Source organism: Lemur catta, chromosome 15 (genome assembly GCF_020740605.2).
Source record: "Lemur catta isolate mLemCat1 chromosome 15, mLemCat1.pri, whole genome shotgun sequence".
Classification (NCBI taxonomy): domain Eukaryota; kingdom Metazoa; phylum Chordata; class Mammalia; order Primates; family Lemuridae; genus Lemur; species Lemur catta.
The window spans coordinates 6,529,822-6,546,598 of NC_059142.1; the positions used below are offsets into that span (position 1 = coordinate 6,529,822).

General features: G+C 48.6%; 1 protein-coding gene across 3 annotated transcripts in view; it reads left to right on the plus strand.

The window, feature by feature from the left end:
* Positions 1-16,777, plus strand: part of EPN2 (epsin 2) — a 79,157-nt gene that overhangs the window by 20,850 nt on the left and 41,530 nt on the right. For 2 of the 3 annotated variants that reach the window (XM_045526924.1, XM_045526927.1), the window contains exons 2-3: positions 13,245-13,367; positions 14,896-15,650. In XM_045526924.1, the coding sequence (XP_045382880.1) occupies positions 15,056-15,650 (595 nt within the window). In that variant the 5' untranslated portion in view covers positions 13,245-13,367; positions 14,896-15,055. Of the gene's footprint in view, positions 1-6,862; positions 7,026-13,244; positions 13,368-14,895; positions 15,651-16,777 lie in introns of those variants that run through there. The other variant, XM_045526926.1, reaches the window with a different exon arrangement.

Here is a 16,777-nt window from a genome sequence, read left to right on the forward strand (position 1 = left end):
TTCTTTTCTGTGAAGGGCACCTCCATCCTCATGGCTACTCCAGTCCTCCTGCCCCACCCACACTGACATTAGGCCATCAGGGTTCATTTGCCTGCTGTGTTTATGTCCATCTCCTACCTTTTCCATTCCCTGCTGCACCTGGATTCAGGCCCCAGTCTCTTTTCATTGCTTCTGTTGCGGCTCCTCAGTGGTCTTCCTGTCGTCATCCTGCCTCTCTGTCCCAGTCCTCTCTGCCACTACTGCTTGATCAGGGTTTCAGAAATACCGTTCTGACGTCAGTTCCCTGCTCCCAAACAAAACAAAAACCAACTTCAGTAGCTTCGCTTTCAGCAGTATTTCCCAAAATAATTTTAGATGATATGCAGTTGAATGTTCTTAGTTTCAATAGTTCTTTATCTTAAAAATTCCACAGTACTTTGGCAGTTCCTCAAAAAGTTAAACATATAATTAACATATGACCCAGCCATTCCATTCCTCAGCATATACCTGGAAGAACTGAAAACATATGTCCATACAAACACTTGTACACAGATGTTTCTAACAGTATTATTCATAGTAGCCAAGAAAATTGGAAACAACGCAATGTCCATCAGTTGATGAGTGGATAAACAAAATGTAGCCCATGTACATACAATGGAATATTATTTAGCCATGAAAAGGAATGGAGTACTGATGTATAATGCAACATGGATGAACCTTGAAAACATTGTGCTAACTGAAAGAAGGCAGACACAAAAGGCTACATATCGTATGATTCTATTTATATGAAATGTCCAGACTAGGCAAAGCAATAGAGACAAAAAGTGGATTTGTGGTTGGCTGGGGGTGGGGGGCAGTGGCTAGTGACTGCTAATGGATGTGGGGCTTCTTTTTGGGGTGATAAAAATGTTATGGAATGATAGTGATGATTGCACAACATTGTGGCTATACTTACAAAAAACCCACTGAATTGTACACTTTAAAATGGTGAATTTTATGCTATGTGAATTAATCTCAATAGAAATTAAACAAACAAAAAGACCCCCCCCACACCTGATTTCATATATATTGTTACTTAAGGTGAATATTTGAATTTAAAAGTAAATTGAGTTAGGCTGGGCACAGTGGCTCATGCCTATAATCCTAGCACTCTGGGAGGCCGAGGTGGGAGGATTGCTCGAGCTCAGGAGTTTGAAACCAGCCTGAGCAAGAGCGAGACCTTGTCTCTACTAAAAATAGAAAAATTAGCCGGACGTTGTGGTGCGCACCTGTAGTCCCAGCTCCTAGCGAGGCGAAGGCAGGAGCCCAGGAGTTTGAGGTTACAGTGAGCTACGGGTGACACCACTGCACTCTACCCAAGGGGACAGAGCAAGACTCAGTCTCAAAAAAAAAAAAAGTAAATTGATTTAAAGAAAAAATATTAAGCAAACAATAGAGCAATATAGTAAAAATTGAGTGGGATAATTCCTAAGATAGTGCCGGCACATTGTGAGTGCTCTGTAAGTATTAGTTGTTATTACTGTTATTGGGAGGAGATGGCAAAAATCCTGAAGGTGAATAACCCACGTTGCCAAGTCTAGATTCCTCAGTGTGCCTTTTGAGGCCCTGGTGTGCGGCCCCATCCTGTTGGCCTGAGTGTTCCGGTCGGTGCCCTGCAGACCCTGCGTTCGCAGCCACCTGACAGCCTCCTGTTGCTCCGGGAGGGCTCCCTCTCTGCCTGCAAGGGCCTCTGTCCCTGGACGGCTTGCTGTTCCCTCTCATTCTTAAGGACATTGCCTCAGGTGGCCCTTGATGCCCCACAGCCTGTCCTCATCTTCTTAGGAGCTACCTGGAGCACGCAGTTGGGGTCTGTTTTTGTTGTCCTGTATGGGGCTGTTGTCCCCCAACCCAGACTGGATGCCACATCTTGGGCTTCCCCAGATCCCTTGCGCCTGCTGGCATCGCCGTCCTTAAACACAGTGAGTGTGTGAGAAGTACGTGTTGAACCTGGTGTCAGCTAAACTATTAATACATCTCTGTAATGACAAAATAATGTTATAAAGGAGGATGGCAAAAATATTTTAAAAATATGGCACAGAGAGCATTTGTGTACCCTATGATAGCAGTTCTTCTCCCAGGAACATTCTAGGAAAACTTGGCTTGTGTGTTCCAGGAGACACGCACGGCCACGGCCACGGCAGCGCTCTTCACAACAGCAGAGATCTGGAAGTCAGGCAGATGTCCACGGACAGGGTGTGGGTAGGCGCGTGGTCAGTGCCAGCGCTGTCACATACTGTGCGGCGGGAAAGGTGGCTGAGCTGCAGCAGGCTGCACGTGGCAGCAGGATGACTGTCACAGACTGCATTGTGAGGGACACAAGCAAGTTGTGGAAGACTGTATATTGTTTAATTCTACTAGTGTTTGATATAATTATTTTCTTTTTTAAAAAGCAAGGGACTGAAAACTCAGAACCTGGGCTGTATGCCCCAGTGGTAGAGGAGGTGGGGAAGGGAAGGGGCCCCGTTTCCATCATGTTCCAGGCCTTGAGGGGGTCTTAGGGGCTTGTTTTGTGCCTCAAATGTGGTTTGCACATATTCTCTTATATGTACCCAATGGTACATAATAAAACATTTAAGAAAACAGAGGAGAAACAAGAAAACATTGTTAGGGCTGGCTCATTCCTTTTCTGGGGCAGACTCTGACATTTAAGAGTTAGGAAGGAACATTTCCTCCCAATATATCCAATCAGTGTTGCTTGCAGAGTAAATAAAACACTGGGAATGTCTCCAGCAGAAGAGGAAAGAGGGAAGTAATATTTTTATTCTGCACCAAAAAAGGAAGTTTACCTTTCAGGATTAAGAGACCCAGTTTTTTTCTGAGTGGTATTTCAGATGACAGCAGCTATTTTAGAGGAACAGTGCACACTTCTCAGGGTGTTAAAGTCAATGTGACTGATTTAGAAGACATGGTTACAGCCAAAGAGGCATCATTTCTTAAGGCTGTGAGTTCTGAAGAACATGTTATTAAGAATCGTGCTGAGTGTCTGTGGTGGTGTTTCACGCTTCCATCCCGACTGATTCCACTGTATTGCCAGTTCTGTAGAACCTTCCACATTTCAAGGTGGAACTTTCTTTGAAGAGTGTTAAAGCCTTTCCTTTTTCTGGCTGCACTGGAAGGAACTGGGAGTGCCAGGTTCTGATTCTGGCAGAGCACTAAATGGCTCTGGGACCCGGCATCTGCACCCAGGTGAGTTCTGAGACCCTTCTACCTCTGGCGTCTTTGCTCCTGCCCACTTGACTTGGTGGGTGGCTGGGGCATGATCTCCTGTGGGGGTGCACTGAAACGGGTGGGAAACAGTTGCCTCTCTGCCATCCGCTAGCATCAAACATCTAGATAAGAGGGGCCTTTCTAGGTCTGCAGACTCAGCAAGGGAAAATTCTATTCTTTTGAGTTTAAGCACTGGATTTGTCTAAAGCCAGAAGAAGTAAGAATAGGGATTGAGAGGATGGGACCAGAAACTAGAATCTGGAATCAAATCCTGGTCCTACCACTTGCTAGCAGTGCAGGCTTAGACCAGTTACTTAACTGCTCCATGCCTCAGTTTTCTTGTCTGTAAGATGGGGATGAGAAGAGTACCTCCCCCATAGAACCATTAGGAAGATTCAGTAGGTGGGCATGGGAAGTGTCTAGAGCAGTGCCTGGCCTGTAGGAAGGGCTCAGTTAGTGTTCCCAAGCTTCTACTTAGAGAGCCCTGTTACTCTTCTGGTTATATTCTGTTACTAGCGCCACAGAAAGTTAGCACATCTGAGACTTTTTTTGGAAATGCCAGCTGTAGAGAAGAGCAGGCAGGATTGGTAATGGTGGTTAACAGGTTGTGTGTGTGTGTTCTGGAAAGAGAAGCTTGTGGACAATGCCACCCACCACACTGGTGGGCGATTTCCACCTAGCACGTTCTCACGGCAGTGCCTCCGCGGCTGTGTATCCTGCCGAGTTGTCCTCTGGGACCTGCTGAGAAACATCCCTATAGACATGTGCACCTTGGCGAGGCATCTGGACACCCATTACTTGCCAGTCCTGCTCTTGGCAACCCTCACAGCATCCCTGAGCAGCAGCTGTTGTTACCTGCATTTGGTAGCGGTAGACATAGAGGTGCAGAAAAGCTCAGCGACTTGCCTGAGGCCACGCAGCAGGAGAGGAAGGGTGTAGATGCATGTGGTTGGAGTAGGCACTGCCCAGGTGAGCTCTGGGATGCTGCCCAGGCCAGCTGTAAGGGGTATTGGCGCTGCCCGGCTTCCTTGGTACTGCAGCCCCATGGGGCCCGGGCCTCAGCGGCTGTTTGTTTGTGTAATGAGCATTTATTAAGCACCAGGTGTGACTGTTGCTGTTCCCAGGCAGTTTATTGTTGGACAGATAGTGCAGCAGCTGTTTTTCACTCAAGGGATAGAGACCAAAAGAGAAACAGGAAGTGGGAGAATAGCCTCAAAGTGTTAACTCTGGCGGTCTGAGGAGATGGGATGATGGATGTCTGTATAAATTTTCTTATTTTTCGCCTTTGTGTCGTTCACACAGTAGGAGTTTACTGAAGGCTCACTGTGTGCGGGTGCTGTTCTAGGCGCTGGGCAGACAGTGGTGAGGAGACGGGCAGGCCCCCTCTCGCAGGGGCGTGGGGCGAGCGCAGGAGAGAAACAGCTATAACAGGCACATAGCAAAGGTCAGACAGAGGAGGGGCTCTGCTCAGAATGACAGCTGGTGACGTGGTAGAGAGTGGCCTGGTGGTTTCTGAGGAGGCTGTGTTTAAACCGAGATCTGAGTGACAAGGAACCTGTCCAGTGACAGGTACAGGAAGGACCCCGGGTGGAGATGGCAGGTGGGTGGAACGCAGGCAGGACAGTGACTGGAAAAGAGTGTAGCACGTGGTGGCACGTGAAGCGCCCACCCTGAGGGCATGTCCTTCCCAGGGTTCCCCCAGGGCCCGCGTTGAGGATGCCCTGCCTCACTGTTTGAGCTTGTCCTGAGGTGAGCCTGTCCTCTGGTCTCTGGGAACCTGGCTCACCCCCACACCCCCGTGCTGCCCAGGATGGGGTGGGGTCATGGCCAGCTGGCAGGGCTCAGCAGCATCAGCCATCACTGCCAGAAATCTGTGGAAGTCACTCCCTCGCCACCCGTAGAAACCCTCCTGCTTCCTCTGCAGCTGCTGAGGGAAGAGTCAGACACGGCTCCCAGAGCGCTGGCTGGAGGGCAGAGAGGAGCAAACCGCTCATTTTTCTCGTGACTGTGGTCTTGCACGTACACAGTGTGGAAATACCTGTTCCTTGGCCAGCATCTGGAGCTCCCTTCGAGAAAAGTGTCATGTCACTGCTGTGCCAGAGACAAAAAGCCTCTGGGGACTTGGCTGAGGGATTCCGGGTCCCTCCTTTACTTCCACACACTTGCCAGCTCCTTGAGAGATGGCAACAGCCCAGCACCTAGGGCCACCAGAGCCACCAACTAGGTCTAATTTAAGCACGACATCATGGGAATGTAGATTTTCCCATGCAGTTCTGCATTTTTTTCGGATGTCTCAGGCTGGAAAATTTGTACTGATCAAATGGTCATAGCCTGGCCTATCTTGTGGGGTGGGGGTGAGTGAAGCCATCAAAGGCCCCCGTTCCGAGGTGGCCGTCCCTGGGTGTGTATGTCAGTGGATGTTCCCACTAGCGGAGTCACAGCTTGTTAGACATAGAAAATCTCTGCACGGGTCACAGGGTGCCTCCTTGGAGAGGGAAGGTTCTGAGGGCTGCTCTTCACACTTCCGAAGACCAGAGGGAAGCCCTATCTTTTAGCCGACCACAGAGCCCCACAGGCCGACAGAAACCACGTTGTTTGCTTTTGGCATGAGTTTTGAAGAATGTTGTCCATGATTTGGTTATTTGCAGAACTGCTTTGAGGAGTGGAAGAGAGGTGGGGGAGTGTTAAGGAATGTTCTTTTGTCTTTGTGACATGTTGCCGCATCCCCTCTGTGCAGTGGTCAGGTTGTTTGATCCTCCGCCCCGGCAGGGAAGCACAGCTCATCACACCCCCGCATCGGTGGGAACAGCCAGAATCGGGTCTCCGGACCCTATCCTTGCTTCACACAGGTTTTGAACATGACTTGACCACCCACCTTATAATCTGCCCCACAGGCTGCTCTTCCCAGAGAGACTAAACGGGAGGGACATGTTGGTAAAGAAAACTGAAACTCCTTGTGTATGTTTTGGGTACTTGATTTCTGCTTTTAGAAAAATTAAGGACAGTTAAAGTCCGAGGAGGCTGTCTGACATCTAATTTGAGCTCTCCTCTGCCTGTTCCAGTGGCTGTTGGATCCTGGGAGAAGCTGCCCAGGTGGCTCCTTGTGGGAGGACCTACCTCCTCCTCGCCTGGAGGGTGGTGTGGACCAGCTGGGGGGTTGGTCTCCCTGCAGGTCTCCTGCTGGCAGCGGGTTAGGTAGGTTAACTGACATCCATGGGGGTCTTTCCTTAGAAGAAAGTCCCAGGGGAGAAAGGAAAGCTTTAGCAGTTTAACTTTACCTGCTCTGTGATTTAGAAGACAAGTCTTACATGTTTGTTTTCCCTCAAAATTCTTTAAGTATATGAATGTAATTTTTTTAGCCCACTTTTTGGATACTGATACAAAATTTGATTTCTCTAATCAAGAGGAAGTCATTGGAATGTAGATGCCATGTTCAGTTAGTGAAGACGTTTCTTTTTTGGCTGAATCTGCTTTTCTGGTGTGAGGGAAATAAAGGATTTCTCCCCCTCTGCATGAGCAGTAGTTACTAGGCTTTAAGTTATTGCTAGCTTGGCTGAGGCAGAGTCATAATAGTCCTTTCTCTTTCAGCTGAAATGATGACTGTTGAAAAGAATGTGGCACTGTCCATATTGTCCTAACTGGCCCGTTGTCTTCTGGAGAGCCTGTGTGGTCTGGTCATGTGAGCTGTGGTCTCAGCTTCCCGCTGACTGACCTCCTTGTACTGATCGTTGTACCCTCTTCCCCAGTAGGAAGGTGGAGATGTTTCCTCAAGGACTGCACATGCAGGAGAGATAAACCAGGTAACTGAGTTAGTACCGCACACTTGCTTTATTGCACATGTGTGTGGCACACAGTGGGCACCATGGCACGCACTCCAGCATACCTCAGGGTCACTGTGGGGGCTTGTTAAGAACGCGGCACCCTCTCAGCTCTGCCCCTAGTCACTCTGTTTCTGAATTTTTGAACAGGCTTCTAGGAGGTTCTGACGTATCTGGGCAGTAGATTGTGCTGGTGTGACACTGTGGGAAAGGTGGGACGTACCCCCTCTGAAGCTCTCTGTCATCGGCTTTTAGAAAAATGAAGTATGTATAGAGTCATAGGAGGCTGCCAGATGTACGTAGTTAGAGCTGCTGTCTGAGGTGAAGGTGGACAGACCAGTTCATTCAGTATTTATTGATTGGGACTGGATTGTCACAGTCAGTGCTGACTGACCTGTGACTGTTAGGTTTGGGGAGGAAGGTTGAGAGACAGTTCCCTCACAGCTGATCTTGATTCTCTATGACTGCAGCTGAAAAGTCACTACCCAAAATCTCCTTGGGGATTTGGCATAGATGCCAGCTAATGGGTGAGCAGCATCTTAGCATGAGGCCAGCAATGCCCCAGATGCAGGAGGCAGAGAGACACCATGGGCCCACCTGGGCTGCTGGGAACCAGGAACAGCCTCTCTGTCTCCTATGGTTGGGAACTCTAGATTTGGAAAGAATTTCCCCACCCAGCTCCAGAAGCCCTTGGAGCACATTTTTATGGAATTTTTCTTGCCTCCAGGGGCATCACCCTAGCCTTGGAATTTTTTTTTCCAGTTTTGTTCTGTTTGCTGTTTTTTTTTTTTCTTTTTTGAGACAGAGTCTCGCTCTGTTGCCCGGGCTAGAGTGAGTGCCGTGGCGTCAGCCTAGCCCACAGCAACCTCAAACTCCTGGGCTTAAGCGATCCTACTGCCTCAGCCTCCCGAGTAGCTGGGACTACAGGCATGCGCCACCATGCCCGGCTAATTTTTTCTATATATATTTTTAGTTGTCCAGATAATTTTTATTTCTATTTTTAGTAGAGACGGGATCTCGCTCAGGCTGGTCTTGAACTCCTGACCTCGAGAGATCCACCCGCCTCGGCCTCCCAAGTGCTAGGATTACAAGCGTGAGCCACCGCGCCTGGCCCTGTTTGCTGTTTTAATCTTTTTCCAGTCTCCACTGTCATTTGAATTCTGATTGTGTTTTCAAGTATGCCAGAATTTTTTTCCCCAGCTTGGCCCTGCCATGTGGGGGGATCTAGGTGTTACTTTATGGTCCCTATCATAAGTGACCCTCCCAAAAGAATAGATGATCCTGGGCTTTGGTTGGGGGTGCTGCGTTCTTGGAAAGTACCGAGCCTCCCTGGGAGGTTTGCAGCCCCTCTTGATCAGTCCTGGGACAAAAATCAGCTGCAGCTGAGGAGAGCCTGGTTGATGTCTCTGCACTTCTACTTAAGGCCTCTTTGGGGGGACGGGGATGGGGCACGTGTTGTCCTGTGCTGTTTGGCTATTGCTGCCTTTCCTTCTCTGGTCTTCTCAAGTACTTCCTGCTCAGGACTTGCAGATGCAAGTTTCAAAAGCACACATTGCTGTGGGTTATGGATGACTTCTCATGTAACTGAGAAGTCCAGGGGATAAATGGCTTCAGGCACAGGTGGACCCAGAGGCTCAAGCCATGTGATGTTGTGTCTTGCTCCTTCTCTTCTCCTGGCCTCCTTGCTTTCTTCTGTGTCTGCTTCAGTCTTGGGTCCACTCTGGACCTAGCCCTGTTTGTCTTGCAGCAGCGTAACAACCCTACTGGTTCCCAGAAGTTTCAGAGACCATCCAGAGAGATCTCCAGGTGGCCCAGTCTGGATTGTCAACATGTCCCTGATCTAGCCACTGTAATGGCGGGGGGAATGGGGGGGACTATAGTGCTGATTGACCCGGCCTGAGTTGTGAGTCTAGATGCACCCTCTAAGGGGATATAGTTGTTACACAGGCACAACCAACACATTCCATTTCCAGGATGGAAATAAAGTATTATTTGGCTTAAAGAACCTTCCCTAGTTCTGGAAATTAGCTGTAGAAAAGTGAGTGTTCCCTTTTTACTGAATACATTGTGGCTTTTTACATGGAGTCTCTGAAGCTCCTAAGGACTTTCCAAAGACCTGACAAATTCTGCATCACCCGTGGTGCCACTTGCCCAGACCAGCTGTGTGTTCCATTTCTTCGCTGTTGGTTGGAATTTTATCAACTCAGCATGGTTACTAGTGCGTCAGCAACCCTGATTGTTAATAAAATGATTTATTAATTAGTACAGTTTCAAAACATAGGCTCTTTAGGGCTGGAGCTGGAGTGAGGAGGTGTGGTGGGTGGTGACTGGGAACCTTGGCCTGTCTGCTCATCCAGAAAATAAAATAGCTATTCTGTGGGCCGGCCCAGCCCTTGTACCAGTTCTCTTGGTGGGCACAGAAAGATTTGTTTGCTTTGAATAATAAATCCCACTTTACTTCACACTTTGCTGTCTCCATTCAAAAATATTTAAGGTTGTAACAATTATACAAATTCAGGTATTCATTTACCACTTAGCATAAAAGAGTTCTAAGTAGTACCTGCTGGTGGAACTGGATTGCTAAAGGTGTTTCTGGTTAGTGATGTTCTCATGGCAGTGGTCTCTTCAGTTGTCAGTATGTAATTTATGAAAATAAGTTTCTCCACTTTTTTTGGTTGTTATCTTTGGTCTAAACCTTTAAGAAAGTTTGTTTTTCCTTCTTATTTTGACAGTTCTCCCACCCCCACCCTGCCCCTACACACACCCATATCTGGCCTGCAGGTCTGTAAGAAATGATTGTGAACTGACCACACTTCCTCAGGCTGGAGTGAGGAGCCCAGAAGGTAACAAATGGTCTGTTTCGGTTGCATTTGCACGTGCATTCATTCAGCCTCGGCAAGCTGGAAATGGTAGGAAATTGTCAAATTGAGAAGGAAAGTTGGGAAAGTGGAGCATGCAAACTATTCTGAGAAGAGTGAGAACAAAACAAAACCCAGGTTCTAGAAATAAAAGGATCTGTTGTTGAGTGTGGTGGTGTGTGTTCAGGGCTTGCTTGTGGAGGGAGCCCTGGCAGGTGTTTGCAGGGAGAGGAGACAGTCTAAGGTCGAGCGGGAGAAGTTTCAAATGGGAAATGCTGGGATCTGAGGTGTACATGGCCAAGTGCAACAGAGCCATGGAGGTTCAGGTGTTCAGCTAGAGCAGCCCAGAGCTTTGTGCCTGCTGGCAAGGCCAGGGTCCTGTTGCCTGGCCTGTGTGTCATGGGCTCTCTCATGGTTGGAGTCAGAAGTTTTGGTCTGCAAAGTCTCGCTCAGGTGAGGTGTGTAGCCCGGTTGGCCTGGAAAATGGTTTCTCGGAGGCACTTCTGGTGTCCTTTCTCCTAGTGAAGATTTCCTATCTCCAAATCTTTCTCCCTTCTCACCAGCCACAGATCCTGAAAGTTGCTCATGTCCATAAGCTTTAAAGAAGTAGCAGACAGCTATGCAAATTATATAGACTTTATTTTATTTGACTATAACAAATATTTTATTAGACTTTTCCTTCCTTTCTTTTTTTTTGAGACAGAGTCTCACTCTGTTGCCTGGGCTAGAGTGCCGTGGCGTCAGCCTAGCCCACAGCAACCTCAAACTCCTGGGCTCAAGCAATCTTCTGCCTTAGCCTCCCGAGTAGCTGGGACTACAGGCATGTGCCACCATGCCCGGCTAATTTTTTCTAGATATTTTTAGTTGTCCAGATAATTTCTTTCTTTCTTTTTTTTTTTGATAGAGATGGGGTCTTGCTCTTGCTCAGGCTGGTCTCGAACTCCTGAGCTCAAACGATCCACCTGCCTCGGCCTCCCAGAGTGCTAGGATTACAGGCGTGAGCCACCGCGCCCGGCCAGCTTTTCCTTCTTTCTGAAGGCTAAGTATTTCAAAGATACCACTGACAAATGTCTTTGCAAGTTGAGCCTATTAGAGAAAGCCCCTCCCTTGGTCAACAGCCTGGGTTTCTAAATTGTTGGGGTTCCTTTCCCAGCCTGTGTCTGGGAGGGCAGAGGCACCCCGGCCCTAGCTCATAGGAATCACTGGCTTTTCTTTGCTACCAAGGGCCTAGGAGGCTCAGTGGGAGCCATGACTGGGCCTCAGACTCTCCCCAGCTTCCCAGGGAGGACATTGGGCCTAGCTGGAGGTAACCCAACCCCTCCGTCTCCCAGGTGGCCAGATAGAGGAGGGCAGCAGAGCCCAGGGCATTGTTTCTCCCTTAGGAAAGTGTTCTTTTTTCCTTAAGATATTCTCAGCCATTTGAGACCTTTTGACCAGGACCCTTTGCTGTCTTGCTTAATCTCAGTTGCTTCATGACCTGGAGGGAGGTGGCCCAGGGCCTCTTTAGTGGTGAATGCCAGCTCTGCCCCCGTCTCTGAGAAGCTGAACAGTCATTCCTGCCGTGTACCAAATGGACTGACAAATGGAAGTGCCCGGTGGTCCCTGGCAAGTTGCAGGGCCCTGGACATTAAGTATATCTGAATATTACTACTGATTTTGACATGTATTTGCACTTTGAGCTGGGAAATGCTATTAAAAATCAGTCTTCTTTTTTTGATTTTGGAGGCCCATCCTCTCTCTGCCTAATTAAATCAAATGTGCAGGTCACCATGAAAAAGTTTTTATCCCTGGTCCTTTGATAGGCTTTAGAGGATTTATGGCAGATCAGTGCAGAAGCAGAATGTTTGCCTTCAGCTGACGCCCAGTTCTTTGGCTTCAGATGGAGACAGAATCCTTGGCATATTCGAGGGTGGAGAGAAGTCCTCTTTGGCTGAAGCAGATGTATGGAATGTTACCCAGGTGAACTTTTATGAGCTGTCACCCTTTTTGTTTGGGAAAACACACACTTAGAGTGCTTTTTCCTGTTTTCTCACTCAGTACGCAACAGCAATAATCAACACGAAGACTTCTGTGACCAAAGGTGTGGGGATTTCTCCCTGTTTACCAAGCAAGCAATCAGCTCTGCAGCGGATACTTGCTGGGCGCCCTCCAATTCAATTCTGACACTGCCTAGAGATAGCTTCAGATCCCACAGGCTGAGGGCCCAGCCCTGTAAGACCAACCCGCTCCCACCCCTCACAAGTCTGGGCCTCTGGAACATCTGACTGACCAGCTTCAAGTTGGGGTTCCCATGATCCCCTCTTTGGGTTTGATTTAATTTGCCAGAGCGGCCCACAGAACTCAGAGAACACTGAAGTTTACTGGGTCATTATAAAGGATGTTACAAAACGGTACAGATGATGCATAGGGTGAGGTATGGGGGAGGGGCAGAGGGCTTTCTCCCCAGTGCGCCACTGGCCAGACCTCCACATGTTCAGCCATCTGGAAGCTCCCAGAACCCCGTCCTTTGGGTTTTTTTTTTTTTTGAGGCTTCATTCCGTGGGCATGACTGCTTAAGCCATTGGTGGCCATCGGTGATTGATTTAACCCTCAGCCCCTCCTCCCCATTGCTTAGGTTGGAAGGTGAGGCCGAGAGTCCCAATGCTCTAATCCTGCCTTGGTCTTTCTGGTGACCAGCCCCCGTCCCGAAGCTGCCTAGGGGCTGCCAGCCACCAGTCAATCAGTAGCACCCAAAAAGACTACTTTGGGGATTCTAAGGATTTTAGGGAGTTGTATGCCAGGAAATAGGGATGAAGACCAAATATATATTTCACAATATCACACTCTTCTCATCTGTATGGCTCTATGTGATGAGTGATCATTTCGTTTCCTGTGGCTTTTCCCTCTTCCTGATACCTTTTGTTTACTTATTTTTTTGATGTGCGCAGGGTCTGCCTGAGGCTTTAGCTGTGGAAGGTGGGGCCGTCCAAAGACCACACAAGAGGAGCAGGGTGGCAGGTCCTGGGCTGCAGGGAGAGGGTGGGCGCAAGGGTATTAGAAGTGAGTCCTGGCTAGATGACCTTAGCTGACCTCGTGACCTGGGAAGAAGAATCCTTACCAGGAAGAATAATCAGCCCTCACTGAGGGACCCAAAGGAGCCAAGCAGGTGGCAGTGGAGGTGGGTGGAGCCCCTTGATTTCTGTCCAGGTGCCAACTGTGCTGCTGTATTTGGGGTAGTCCCTGGGGGCTTCTGGGCCTCAGTTTTCTCACTTTATAGAAGAGAAACCTCCATCTCCTGCCAGACTGTGGCCTTCTTGAGGACAGGGATGCTGCTTTTAATCTGTAACATCCATTTATTCAACAGTATTTATTTCCAAGCTGGGCACAGTGCTAGGTGCTGGCTGCTCACTGGTGACGAGACAGATGGAGGTCACCAACCGTGTGGACCAGAGCCCAGTGTCGGAGACGTGGACCTCACTCTAGCCTGGTGAGTGTGTCTTACCTGGAGGAAAAGAGGGCATAGATGATGTATTTGGAGCTAGTTAATGTGTAGCCCTGGGCCTCAATTTTCTGCTCCATGAAATGAGGGAGTTGGGCTATAACCAGATTAGTTTTAAGTCTGTATTAGCTTGGGCCAGATGCTGGAGGCTTCTGAAAGCTGCTAATGGAAAAAAAAAATCCAAACTCTATAAAATAATTTAAAGAGGTTTATTCTGAACTAAACATGGGTGACCGTCAGCCTGGGGAGCCATACCCAAGAAGTCTCGAGTAAGTGGTCTGCAGGCCATTGGGTTACAGTTTGGTTTTATACATTTTAGGGAGACAGGAGTTATGGGTAAAATCATAAATCAGTACACTGGTTTGACCCCAAAAGGTGGGACATCTTGAAGGGGGGGTGGCTTATAGCTTATAGGTGGGTTCAAAGATTCTTTGATTTGTAATTGGTTCCAGAAATAAATCTCAGCTGGGCTCAGTGGCTCATACAGGCCTGGGAGGCGGGAAGATCGTTTAAGGCCAGGAGTTTGAGGTTGCCGTGGCCTGTGGTGGAGGCTGGCAGCAGAACAAGCAAGCTCGTCTGAGAGCTTGCAGTGCTTTCAGTTAAGGGAGTCTGTTCACAGAGACAAGCCACAATATACCTACTCAAGTGATCTGTTCAGCAAACTGATGGCCTGAGCAGGTGTGATTTAACCTTTGCCTAGGCCTTTAACATGGCCTTAGGTCCTGTTAATAACTTAGTATCTTACTGTCATAAAGATCTCTGTTTCATCATTAATGCTAGTCAATTGTGTTTGAACTCTAAAAGGGAGTGAGTATAATGAGGCATGACCTCCCTTCCTTCCTGGCTAGGAATTCAGTTTTAAGGTTTTCTGGGGTCCACTTGGCCAAAAGGGGTGTTTGTTCAGTTGGTAGGGTTTTATTTTTAGTTTACAAAACCAAGCAGAGGTCTTTCGCCTTGCTCTGTAAGAGCAGGCAGGAACCTTTATAAATTTTTGAGAGGGGAGGTTAGGGGAAAAGTGGTTCTCAAGGAGAATTTCCTGGGCTGTCAGAAGCACAGTGGACCATGCCAAGTGTTCAACAATTTCAAGGATATATAGGCAGGCATTTTGGGGTTCAGATATACCTGAAAGGAGGTGTTTTCTTGCCCCAACATGTAATTTTAAGTCTGCAAGGATCAGCTTCCCCTACCATTCTGATTCTTCCATAGCTGGCTTTTGCCAGACAGTGAAAATGCAACCTGCATAATGGCCATTCCAGTGGTAGTGTTTTGAAAATAGAATAATAGTCATAATGTTTACTTTTCTTCTAAAGGCTTAAACTTGAGTTTAAATTTTATTCCTTATTTAAATGGTGATATTGATCTTATGTTAGTTTCATCCTAAGGAGGCTGGCGTACGTCTACTCGTACCCTCCCAGTTACGCCTAACACCTACTGTTCACAAAAGTGTCTAGGCTGGAGTTTCCCGTGTCCCAGGGCACTCACATCACAACGGAGCGGGTTTTCTTTCTTTTTCTAGGTCATGGCTTCCAGCTTCTCGGATCTCGGGCTCCAGAGGAGGAAAGGACCGTTCAGGGATCTTGCTCTAGATTGATTACAGAAACTGAACCATCAGAGGGTGCAGACTTAACAAGGTCAGGGAAGTTCTGAAGGGCTTTAAGTTTGTAACAAAGAAAAAAATGACGACTTCTTCTATCAGACGGCAGATGAAAAACATTGTGAACAATTACTCAGAGGCTGAAATTAAAGTCCGGGAAGCCACTTCCAATGACCCATGGGGCCCGTCCAGCTCTCTGATGACCGAGATCGCTGACCTGACTTACAATGTGGTGGCCTTCTCGGAGATCATGAGCATGGTGTGGAAGCGGCTCAATGACCACGGCAAGAACTGGCGGCACGTGTACAAGGCACTGACGCTGCTGGACTATCTCATCAAGACGGGGTCTGAGCGGGTGGCCCAGCAGTGCCGAGAGAATATCTTTGCCATCCAGACCCTGAAGGACTTCCAGTACATTGACCGTGACGGCAAGGACCAGGGCATCAACGTGCGTGAGAAGTCAAAGCAACTGGTGGCCCTTCTGAAGGACGAGGAGCGGCTGAAGGCTGAGAGGGCCCAGGCTCTCAAGACCAAAGAGCGCATGGCCCAGGTTGCCACCGGTATGGGCAGCAACCAGATCACCTTCGGGCGTGGCTCCAGCCAGCCCAACCTCTCCACCAGCTACTCGGAGCAGGAGTACGGCAAGGCTGGGGGATCACCGGCCTCCTACCATGGCTGTGAGTAATCAAAGTGCTCCCCACCCCTTGCCAGTGCAGCAGCACTGGGCGGCAGCTGGGGGGGTACCCTCAGCTTAGGGAGTGGCAGCCACCACAGAGCTTGACTGTCCTCAGTTCTTAGCCTTTGGCAGCCCAGAGAACATTGCCCTTGGTCTGGCTTGAATTCTGGTTACAAAGTGACTTTTGGTCTGGTGTTTGCTCTGGCTTAGGGGTCTCTGAAGTCCTTTGGTGCTCTGTGAGTCTCATTCTGTGCATCTGGGCAGGGCTGGTTCTCGTGACTCCCTGAGTCCTTAGGAAAAGGTAGGCACAGCGGCGGGTCTCCTCTGCTTCCTCCTCAGAGAAGGTCTGGTAGCAAAGGGACTGTCCTGCCGCATGTACAATGGGGAGCTGACTCTGGTAGCCGGGAGGAAATGAATGCTCTTTCTTGATAATCTGGTTTCTTTAATCTCGTATTAAATGTTTTTCAGCTGACTCAGTTGCAGGTCTCTTGAGTGGCTCAGTGTATTTTTCTACTCCAGGGTGGAGATTGGATGTCTCTCTCACTCAAAGAGGGGAAAAATGCAAAAAACAAAACCAGACCTCTACAGGTTGTTAGCATGAGCCAAGACCTCCTTTTCAAATATGCAAATGGGAGTTCTTGGTGATTTGGTTGCATGGCTGGGTCTGCACTGGGTGGGGCTGGTCTGTGTTCTGGTTTTGTGTGTTGGATGATTTGGGGTTTTTGCCCTATGTTCAGAAGAGATTTCAGGGAACAGCAGTGGAGTTCAGGGCCTGACGTAAGCTGGTCTCTCTCTGTGAGCCATGCTGGCATCCTGGCTATTCATTGGAAGGGGGCCCTTCATCTTCACAGTGTTGTGCCCAGCCACAGAGTGGACCCTACACTCGGACAGGAAGCCCTGGTGGCCCTTGGGGGGCAGGGTGGGGATGGGGGTTGCAGAAATTATATCTTCTGGGTGCAAAAACAAAAGTACAGATCCTTATACCCTTTCTTTTTGGCATCAGTAACAGGGTGTCAGCACAACAGAAAACTTTTTTTTCTAAAGGAAGTTGTTTGTAGCCTGTCAACCCTTGCTTAGTCAGTGATTCTGTTACCAGACCACTTCTAATGTTTCCTGCTTTTGTAGGTT